The sequence below is a fragment of the Lytechinus pictus genome, chromosome 1 (assembly GCF_037042905.1).
Source record: "Lytechinus pictus isolate F3 Inbred chromosome 1, Lp3.0, whole genome shotgun sequence".
Classification (NCBI taxonomy): domain Eukaryota; kingdom Metazoa; phylum Echinodermata; class Echinoidea; order Temnopleuroida; family Toxopneustidae; genus Lytechinus; species Lytechinus pictus.
Window position 1 is genome coordinate 37,467,343 of NC_087245.1, and position 11,777 is coordinate 37,479,119.

An 11,777-nucleotide genomic window follows, 5' to 3' on the forward strand; every position below is an offset into this window, starting at 1 on the left:
CCATGTGCACAAACATACAGGTCATGCTCCGACTTCACCAAGTATCAAAATCTGCTGTACACTTTTTATTCCATTGAAGTGCAGCATGGTGTAATGTCTTTCCACGAATCTCGGCTCAGTGATTAAATCTTTTCATCCCATTAATTGCAGCACAGCACAGATACAAAAGACATATATATATATATTCCACAAGATGCAGCCTCATAAACCTTCAATCTCCTTGCCCCCTCCTTAATAATGGTCATAATCCTATATTTCCAAGGAAGTTGCAGAACATCTAGATCTTCCAATGGACCAGACCTAAACCAAACAGGACCAAGTCTGGTCTGTATTGGTGTATATCCCTCTACATGCTTTTAGAGCTGTTTATATGTTGAAGTGAGCATGTTTACCAGACCCTGCTTGATCCCATTCATAAAGTTTGGACTGTTCCAAGGGCTTATCCATTGGAACTACTGTGGACCTCCCTCTTTTATCCATAATGTTGATTGTTTGGATCTTCCAAGCTTTCCAATCCTTTGCTTTAGTCACTATTGTAGTATTGGGGTTGATGCTCTATGTTCTTTAGAGTGGAGTAACTTGAAAACCTTCGGGTGAAAGGATTTTTTGGTTGTTGCCATTTAACTTTTTTTATTTTTTGTATCTTTCTATGGTGGGGGTTTATTTTATTGATGATTATGCAGTAGGCTATATGCCTGGTTTGGTATAATTTTTTCCCCTTTATGTGTATTGACATTGTAATTTATATACAATCAGAATGTCTGTCTGTCTCTTCTTCTCTTTCTCTCTTTATCTTTCCCTCTCTCCCTGCTATCTCAGTCTTCTTATTTTATAAGCAAGTAAGTAGGCCTGTCATTGCCGAATTTAATTGGACAAACTGTCTTTCCTGAGGCGATTTAGATGTAGCTATCTTTCTAAAGCGAAACTAATGAAAGATAGCACATTCATATCTTATATCATATATCGCAGAGGAAATGATAGTTTATCTCATCCACTTAAACCAAAAGATGATTATTTGCTTTATATTCCACATCAGAAATGATCTTAACTCATTAGATCAGTGAAAAGCAGAACATGACCTAGTCTGCTGTGCAAACCCTTCACGGGAGTAAAGGGCCTACTCTTGCCTTTTGTACTGAAGGCCCTGAATTGAAACAGCGAGTTTTGTATGTGCTAGTCCTTGTGTGGAGACACACTTGTTGATCAAAGTTTCAATCAGGGTCTGTGCCTGCAGACTAAACATGACCCTTGGCAATTCTGCAATTTATCATGCAATTCACAATTCACTTTTCACCAATTGAACAGCTACATTTAAAGTGTGTCAGATATGTGATAATTAATATCTCCTTTCCACTCTTCTGTATCAGGAATCTTCTTGAGCATCCTTCACCCTCATTCTATTCAAGCACTCACGGTCTTCCCAGGAGTCAACTTTCAACATCCTATTCTAAGGACAGACTACTTTGATGAGTATTCACTTGGTAAGTAGTACTTGCTGATAACAGAGAAATCAGAAATATAAGCTTGTTTTAAGAGAATTCCCTGTTGGAATAATAAAAAACTCACATTTACTTTCATCTTAATTTTTCTTGATGTAAGAATACATAGTTATTTTCCCTATTGTAACATTTAATGGATATTTCCTATATTAAACCCTTATCAGATTTTGAAAACATTACAGTTTGCATTCAGATGCTTCATATTGATAAGAATTTCAATCTAGAAAGCTGGGATTTTAATTTATTTTTGCTTTATTGGAATCGAGATGGTTTAGAATCTGAGTTAGAGCACAAGAGAGAGTGCCCAGTTGCACGTAAAGTCGTGAATACCTAACCAATGATTTACATGTATTTTGTAAATGTTTTACCTTGATAGTGCACTTGTCAGTTTTCAGAGTATTAACATAAACATGTAGAGCATAATTTGTTAAAAACAAAAATAATTGATATGAGATATGAGAATGATTTTACAACAATATTTTACAAACAAAAAGATATTTATGCTCTAACTTTAGAGTTAATTATATTCATTTTTCATTGTTTTTAATACAGATTAAGTTGTTTTTTATTTAGGAAACAAAAGCCAATACCTATATTTGTTGGTGAAGTAATAAAATGCTTTTGTCCATCAGAGGCTTTTGAGCTTTAGCTATACATTCAGCAAAAATAAGTTTTATGCATATCAAATTACCGTATCCCTTTTTTTCTTGGGTGTAATTTCAAAATGTAGACAACCACAAAAGGGAGTGACTTCCACATGCATGTGTCATCAGTTTCATTGCTTCATAACATACATTAATGTATTTTATAATTAGCTCCAACCGTAAACCAATAAATGTTTCCTAAATCATGTCCAGTATTTGTGTAAGTTGTATCCCCAAATTGGAGGGTTTTAAAGTATCATTACTTAAATGACTTTGTAGCCCTGGGAATCGAGTGTTTGTGGTGGGAAGCGCTGTGGCGAGTCAGGAAAGTAGGATATTGGCAAACATTAGTTTACTCTTATTACTCAGATATCTCGTAATTACTGGTTATTTCTATTTATAAGTTAACACTCATTTGGCACCTTGGTTTTGTTTCAATGTTGAACACCTGATTAGTTTTAATCCAAGGTTTGTATTTAGCTTGCATGTAGAAAGACAAAGATTGAAATGGATAATGGAAGATATCAAGTCCGGTGTTGGTGTTGGTGTTGGAAGCACAATTTGGATTGTGTGTCCTGTACATGTAGTTCCAAAATCTATTCTGAGTTAACAAAATTTATACAGATCACAATATTACCAACTTAACACCTACCTGTAGTGAGTGACTTTTAAGGACCAATTCCATTTTATGTTTGGTGCTATGCTGATTTAAAATTTGACCTGACACCAACACCAAAAGGTCAACACTGAATTTTAAATTTCCAATGAAGAATGGGTCTCATTATACAAATTGTCTTTAACTTTTACATTTGCTTAAACATGAACTAAGTCATTCCTTTCATTCAAACTGATCTCAATGTGGACTTCATCTTTAAAGGTCAAGTCCACCCCAGAAAAATATTGATTCGAATCATTAGAGAAAAATCAAACAAGCATGATGCTGAAAATTTTATCAAAATCGGATGTAAAATAAGAAAGTTATGAAATTTTAAAGTTTGGCTTATTTTTCTCAGAACAGTATATGCACAACTCAGTGACATGCAAATGAGAGTGTCAATGATGTCGAACACTCACTATTTCTTTTGTTTTTTATTGATTGAATTATACAATATTTTAATTTTTACCAATTTGACATAAAGGACCAACTCAATGAGCCAAAAAATATTATAACAACGGTAATACCACATGTTCAGGGAGGACGATGAGGAGAAAATTAGAATATTTCATATAGTAAAATACAAAAGAAAATAATAGTGAATGAGTGATGTCATCAGTCCCCTCATTTTTATATCAACCAGGATGTGCATAAAACTGTTTTGTGAAATTAAGCGAAACTTTAAAATGTCATAACTTTCTTATTTTACATATGGTTTTGATGAAATTTTCAGTGTTTTGGATTTTCTCATTTTATTCAAATAAACTTTTTGTTGAGGTGGACTTGTCCTTAAACTTGAACTAAGTCACTGACCCATTCCTTTCATTCAAACTCATCTCAATGTGGACTTCACTTTTAAAGGGGGGGGGGGGTTCACTCTGATGATTTACAAGTTGGTTTTAATAAATGGAGAAAATTATAGAAAGGCTTTTATAGGGAAATCCATCAAAAAATAAGAGATTTTAAGTGTTTATTTCATGATGTCATACATCAATTCCTACATTCCAGTTTTCAGATAAAATGGCATGATATAGAATACTACATGTACCATGTGATATGAGGGAGCTAATCACATGTGACATCATAAAATCTTATCTTAAAAAGAAGTATCCATAACCTGATTATTTTTTGCCAAAATTTATTAATATGTTTATTTTGTTATGCTTTTTATTGATAACAAACTTCACATCAGTAAACTCTTCCTTTAATGCCAGTGATATTTGAGAGGTGCCACATGAATTGTAAAACACTTCCTTTTTCCAAATGGTCAGTTTCCTAAATCGTTTATTAAGTGCGTTGACAGTCAGTTTTATAGGCCAACGGAAGGATTGATGACTTAACAGAGACAGGGAATCTAGTAAGAAAAATTATCATATAAAAACTGAAATCACAGAGCTCAATTACCTCCCATGGTTTGTTGTCCACTAGAACTTCAAAATATTTCTTTCAGTTTTATCAGTTTGGCAAGAAGAAGAAAATTATCATTCAGATGACTCACTTAATATTAAGAAAATGAATTAAGATGATTACAGAGGGAATTGATACTGAATTTTCTTCCCCCAGAACAAAATGAAGTATCTGGGTATTTTTATCAACATGCATATAGAACCTCTTTTACAGCTCATTGAATGGACTAAAAACTTCAGGATACAAACTTTGTAACTGTTTGATATCCAGCCACTTAAAATTTGTAAGACAAGTGCTCAAAGGATCCTGTTTTATAGAAAAGTAAAGACATGACTGAGAGAGGGCAGTAAATACCTACAATTAAATTTTAAATTTCACAAAGAATACCTGAAACTGCACTTTTGTAAGATTGGAATGTTAAGTGATTTATTATCAATTATATATGTAATTCATATTGATTGACCCTTGAAACTTTACATGGGTATTATATTTTCAATATTTTTGTTTTGTTTCCTCTGTAAGGTGTAATGCGCTATACAAAAACTGTTCTATTATTATATCATTATTTTTATTAGTGTTGTCTTAAATTATTCTTATATAATAATCTAGGTTACCACACCTAAAATACCAGGTTGGAAAAAATTGACTGTTATTGTTTCTTTATGTTGTCTTAGATTCTGATGATACAATAATCTTTCGACCATCCCTGGTTACCAAGCCTAGTCTACCGAGTTGGATAAAGTTCATCCAACCTGCTGAGAGCTCGGATGGATACCTGTATGGAACACCCCAAGGCTCTAACATTGGACAATTCAATCTTGAGGTTTGATTTTTATTTCTTTACCAGTCAAAAAGTCACCAAAATATGGCAAATGTGTTTATATTGTGATATATTTCTTTGGTTTTGCTGGCTTTCTGGTCTCTTGCTTTAAAGGGGAAGTTCACTTTGACGATAAGTTGGAAAATTAGACCTTTAATTCATTTTTTTTTCATGTTTATTAGTGTAAAGATATCAAACACCATTCATCTTTAATTGGAGTTATTTTTTCAATCATTCGTCTCCTTAATGTTTTTCTTATTCTGTTTTTCATAGTTGGAATTGTTACTGATTTATAAAAATCCTTTAAATATCTTAAGGTGGATCTCTATTAGGAGACAGAAATCAATAACTGACATGATAGTGATATTCTTGGCAATCTTCCTTTCAATCTTTCTTCATCTCTGAATTTCTATGTGTCTTCTTAAATCACATTGATGATTTCCCTTTTTTGAAAGGTCAAATACCATTTTACCCTGGAAATGTGGGAGGAAATTTTTTTTTCAGATCTCTTGGAAAATTGGAGAAAAACATGTTCCAGAAATGTGACATTTGAGTTTCCTATATCATTTTACATTCCCGCACAGAAAAAAATTTAATATTGAGTATTAAAAAGATCCTTCTGCTATGGATAGGTAGAGAATCATCAATTACCAGGATATTCACTTTATTCATATACCCCCTCTCTCTCTTTCTCTCTCCTTCCCTCCATCATCCCCTCCTCCCCCACCCCCCCCCCCTCTATCTCTTCCCCTTTCTATATATCTCTTTCTCTCTCTCTCTTTCCTCCTTGCTCCCCTCCTCCACCCCACCCCTCTTTCCTTTATAAATCTATTAGCAGTTCCATGTAGTGCAAATATACAATAATCATTGATCAATAACAACCCAATTGCTTAAGAGTTTGGGTTGCTAACTATAAAAATGAATAGAAAATGATTATTGTTGCCAATTTACAGAGTGAAAGCAGATTAATTTTGAATTTATTAAAGCTGTTTACCTGTATGGGTTAAAGCAGTACTCAGTGTGGTATGCTGATTGTCATGGTTTAGTTAAACCAGGGTTAACTTAGACCACACATTTATGGAGTGTCAGTTGTCAACTAGGACACTGTTCTCACTACCTTCCTAAAACTAGTTTACTGGGAACTAGTTTCAAAGTGGAAACTAGTTTATCGTGTAATGAGAAAGGTCGAAGCAATCTTGGAAGCGATCTTCCAAACCGGGTCATAAAACCACATTGCGATGTAGTCTTGAAGATCGCTTTTCCTCGTTAAACTGGTTTAGCGTAAGTGAGGACACAACCGTTCTTCGGGAAGCAATCTTCGCACATTTCAAGCTTGCTAATCCACACACTGTATGTGGAATGCCTACGCTGTGGTTTCAAATTTTGCGCAAAACATGTCACCCCACTGAGAGTGTTCCCATAGTAACAAGACCGCTTTACGTGTAGTGGTTTTGAAAACCACTTTCAGGTGATCAAATGGGAACGCTAGCAAAGCGATCTTCAAAACTGGTTTCCTGAACCGGTTTCCAGTATTAGTTTTAGAAAGTATAATGAGAAAGTATAATATAACGGTGTCTTATTTACCAATTAGATTATTTTTATCCTGCTGCAAAATGTTGTCAAAAAATAATTTAGTTGTGAAATGAGAAGAATAGGAAAATACAAAAATATTATGAATTTCTAATGAAGTAATTTAATACATAATAATCGCCACAAATGTAGAAAAAATTCCATAGAAATGTGGTTTGAAATTCTAGTTTAGACTAGGTTCAAACCTAGGTTTAATTCTCAGAATGCCACCCCCAGGGTCTTCTTAAATGTAGACCATGACATATGATGTTTGTCAGTGGTTGCGATGATCAATGATAAGAGTTGGAAGCTCTCATCTCTCAACGTTCGAGGAAGCGTCAAAGGAAATGTCTTCCCCAAACGATTTCATAACGGCATGTTCCCTGACCAAAGACCGCCTCATCTACAGGGAAACGAAGGGGGGAAACCATGAAATGGTTGTAGTTCGGTTACGCATAGGTGTGCCGCTGTGGTTTATTTCATAAGAAACCGATCAAAATCAGAGATGCTGTTTTTCAAGCTGATAATAAAGAACTTCATGTTATCAAGAGGAAGCAAGTCATTTGCTACTCAATTTGCTGACATAAACTTTAAGTAAAATCAGTAAATTCAACTTTTTATTTTAATGAAGCAGCCGTCCTTTCGAATGCCCTCTGTTCTTGGGCGGTATACAAGGGTATTTTGATAGGTGTCATGATGACCTAAAATATGCTTTTTACACTGGATTTCCTTAACACCGTACTATCGCTATAAATCCTGTACTATCCTTAATCCCGTACTGAATTATTACCTTTTCACACACGCCATATTTTCTAACAAACCCCGGCTAAATCTCAAACATAATTTGATAATTCCTGACTTGTGGTCTCGCTATCTCTGACTGGACAACAGTGCTGGCTCTATTGCCCCAGGACATAAACCGAGCACCCTCCTTGGCTTAGCCGGGTTTCTTTTTGCACTAGCGATCTTAACCCTGGACTATCCCTCTTAGCACCGCAATTGCTCAGCTAACCCTGCTATTTTGCAGGGCCAAATAATCCTGTACCCTAGGTGGGGTAAGCTAGTGTTATAGCATGATAGTAATTTTTGCTCAAATGAATAGCAGGACTAATATAGGGCTACTTGATCCACACCTCACATTTTTTTAAATCTTCCATCATTTTTATCTCCAAGTAGAAGGAATGAATTTATTCTATTGTAAAGATGTTATGTTAGTAAATTACTTTAAGAAAACTAGAGAAATATAAATCATCACTAATCAGTTCCTAAAGCTGAATGATTTTATATATTTTATATTATGATAATGTAAATAAACTTTTTTAATATCAATATTTTTGAGATTTTAATGAACTTCTGTTTTATTTATTCTGTTGGTCCCTTCAGCAATCATATCATTCATAAACATGTGTGAATCGTGGATTGAATATACCAAACAATCTCTTTCTTTCCAAATGAAAATCATCTACTTTCAAATTATTGCAACATTTGCAATTTGTAGGATTGTCATCATAAGTATCCAACAAATGCTCTTCGATTAACATAACTTGGGGGGGGGATAATTAAAAAAAATAATTCAAAAAGGACATTCACTTAATGTAGCCATGGAGTTACAACCATTTGACTTCCATCAGTGCTTGTTATTCATATATTGATCACGTGCCCCCTCAAGACTTTTTCATTCCCCTAAAGATGGGTTCATTTGGAGGAAGAAATTGTAAGGAATTTGTTTGACGTTGTACAGTCTGGATGGAAATTGGATTTAGAATCTGTATTTATTCAGCCATCCCGTACGTTGAAAGATCTATGTCTCTCAATGCAGGATACCCCCATATTCTTAGTTTTAAGAGATGAAATGGTCATATATTTTAGATAATTCTCTAAAATTTGTTCAAATCAGAAGTTAGCACCACATCAATACTTAATGTCAAGTGAATGTTTGTCTTTGTTTATTTTAGACCCAATATTTGAATTGAGAGCTTTGACACCAGAGTCAAATTTTCATTTTGACTGAACACAAACGTCATCTCAGTATGGAAGGCATGCCCAATCCTGTAGCTGTATACTTGAAAATAACATACATTTATGTAATATCAGTTAAGAATTTTGTTAATATTCCATAAATAAGTTTTAAGTTAATGTTCACATCTTGCTTGATTAGAATTCTTGAGATATACAGTGTATGTATGCACAAACTAGGGCACTGCATAGACTTTGGTACTAAATCATAACCTACAGAACATTTTGATAAATCAAGTCTCCCGTTAATGATTGTATATTAGCCATGGATAGCGTTATTACAATTGTGTAAGGTTGTGTACTCAGATAAAGTTATTTAGAAACTATCTCTGGCTGATTTAATGCCATATGTTTTAAGCAATTCCTTAAAATCCATTTTTGATATACTTCATTACCAAGATATTGCTCCCATTTTTAACGCAGATGTTGATTTCCTTCGACTTTATATTGTATTAATTATCTACTCTTTGATGTTTGCAATAAGGGGGTGGGAGGGGTTCTGTTATTTTTCTCAAGCCTTTGAGATGGTGCTATTCTGGGACCACTTTTTTTGCTCTTGAGCGTGGACTTCTTAATATCTGGAGCATGTTCCAGTGACTAATATGAAGAACCAGTTGATTATCCTCAAAGTGTCTTTAATTTAAATAAAGCCACAAGATGGGAATTATTTCCGTCATTTGACCCACTTCTTGGCGAAAAAGAAGAAGAGTTTTAGAGTGATCTCATTTTTCCAGTTGATTGTGTAGGAGTCCATCACAGGAAATGCGACGTGAAGAAGATGATTTCAGGCTGGGCTGTAAATGCCTCCAGTTATCTATCAAATTACTGAAATTTTCTCATTTTCCTTCTCTATTTTCAGCTCTTCACCTTAAGGATGCCGTAGCCTTCACTTGTATCTTTTTATCTGTTTCCAAAAGTCATGTAAAATATGTTTTGAAATGCGTCATAACCAGAGGGGGTTATTTCAAAACATTGCAATATGTATCATATTTCTTTCTCCTTCTCTTACATGTAGAAGTAATGCTAAATCATTTGTAGCTTCCTTGAAGTAATGAATGAGTGTGTGCGGTTTCTCCACTCCCTGGGGAGCATTCCAGCAAGAGTTATTGAACTCAAATAAAGCCATATTACATTGGCTTTCACTTCCTATCAGGTACCCATTGAACACCCGGGTGGAGAGTGGCAGTGTTGATTGATGCCTTGCCAAAGAAAGCTTGGCCATGTGTATTCATTAAGAAGATATTGATATTCAAGTTATGATAGTATTACTATTGATGTTTGTGCATATAGACTTATATCCATATTCAGACGTTGTTAATGAATCACATACGTCATCAAAATTTCATTTATCTATTTTTTTTTACAGATCATAGGTCTAAACTCCAGAACTTATGAGAGTGCAAGAAAGGTTGTTCAGATGACGGTAGAAGAGAATGCAGGTTTGTATTAATATGACTCAAGCTATCTAGGGAGTGTTTCATGAAAGGAATAGCCATTGATTTGTTCTGAGCCAATCAGATGCAAGGATTTTGGTAGCTTGTAACAATATCCAGTGAAAATCATTATTTGTTGTTATATGACATGCTCCCCTGTTATGGGTATAAACTGACAAATAGTCTATACAAATTACTAAATCAACAATAAAAAGAATATCTACCTTTTTTTCCTCTCTCCATTTCAATTTATTCCCTCATTATTATTTTTTACTCATCCTTGAATTCACTCACTATCCCCATCATCTTGCATTACTCTGTGATTCCCTTTTCCATTTTCCTTTTCCATATGTCTCTTTATTTTCACTATCATATTTCTCCAATCTAGTTCACCTTTTTTGAATAAAATACCATATTGCAGTTGTTAGAAGCCAAAACAACACCTCTTTTTAGATTTCATTTCACTATAGCCTGTGGAAACTATCCAATATCACTTCAGGTATCATAATTTTAGAACTTTAACCATGGATCTCTTTGTTTTCATCTTAACGTTTGATATCTGAGAGCAAAATCATCAGGGTGTATACTATATGAATCATTAGATCACCAATCCTTCTTGTATCGGAGCTCAATATATTAGTTCCTTCAGGGCAAAGGGAGGGGATAGATACATGTAGTACAAGTGTATTTTTGATGTGTTGAGTGAATTAAGTAAATAGTCATATATCTTTAGGGGCTTTTTTTTTCTTTAAGTCAGTGTTTGGGGGTATTATGAATTTGAACAAGATGTTTACAACGGAAAATGTTGAATTTGAAGAGTAAATTCTTATGTCATGGTTTCCTCTGTCCCCCCCCCCCTTCTACTCATCTCTTCCATCTGTGCTTTATGAATGTTTTTACATATTATATTTAGTATAATCATTCATTCTATTTCCTGTTTTCAGAAACTACTTCTATAAAGTACCTTGCGGATTTCTTCCTCACCAACCTGAACCTAGCGGACATTCTTGACACCCAGCTCCAAGATGACTTCAGGTCAGCGGTCGATGCAATCTGGGGTCAAAGGTCAGAGGTCATCATCCAGTCACTGACCTCTGCACAGGACCTGGGACTTCGGGTGCCCCTCAATCCTCAGCCAGACCAGAAATATGGGTAAATAGTGACAATGTGACTTCTTATAAGAGCACCAAATCCACGCTAAATAGTGGTCAAGATACATCAAAAATTATAAAGTAAATGAAAGCTTTTGAGAAGATTTTAGAAAGACTCGTCAGAGATACAAGGTTTGATATATTCAGGAAGGCCATTCCGCGTAGTGAGGGCTGATGTAGTCTTACAGATATTGGCCCGTATTCTGAAGTCAGGTTTAACTTAGACCATGGTCTAACTCTGCTAAAATTATGGGAAGCCAAAAGTGTCAAAATTTTTATTAAGTTGTATGTTTCTTATGTTTACTGTGCTCTTTCCTGATTCATCGATGGTGCAGACAATAATCTATTTTTACTTCATAGACAATTATGAATGATTTGAGAGCCAAATGAGGTGAAATATCATATCTCTACTGTTAGTGATTTATGTAACAATTGGCTATCCATACTTAAAACACAACTTTAAACCTGAGTTTAAGTTAAACCCGGCTTCAGAATACGGGCCATTATCTGTGGAGTCTGAGACGTGAACAGGTGGCTGGTGTCACAAAATTTTGATTGTAAGTCTGAACAATGAAATATTTTT

General features: G+C 34.5%; 1 protein-coding gene across 1 annotated transcript; it reads left to right on the forward strand.

The window, feature by feature from the left end:
• The first annotated feature begins 691 nt into the window (after nucleotides 1-691).
• On the forward strand, nucleotides 692-11,204 carry LOC129266706 (epsilon-sarcoglycan-like). Its single transcript, XM_054904526.2, has 5 exons — nucleotides 692-698; nucleotides 1,368-1,481; nucleotides 4,880-5,028; nucleotides 9,977-10,049; nucleotides 10,988-11,204. Exons 1-5 carry the CDS (start codon nucleotides 692-694, stop codon nucleotides 11,197-11,199), a joined length of 555 nt encoding a protein of 184 aa, XP_054760501.2. The 3' UTR covers nucleotides 11,200-11,204.
• Nucleotides 11,205-11,777: the final 573 nt, after the last annotated feature.

Bases quoted from the DNA above. Each gene is read 5' to 3' on its own strand.
- LOC129266706 (XM_054904526.2), top strand. The intron at 1,482-4,879 runs GTAAGTAGTACT...ATGTTGTCTTAG, and splicing joins CTTTGATGAGTATTCACTTG to ATTCTGATGATACAATAATC. The intron at 5,029-9,976 runs GTTTGATTTTTA...TTTTTTTTACAG, and splicing joins TTGGACAATTCAATCTTGAG to ATCATAGGTCTAAACTCCAG.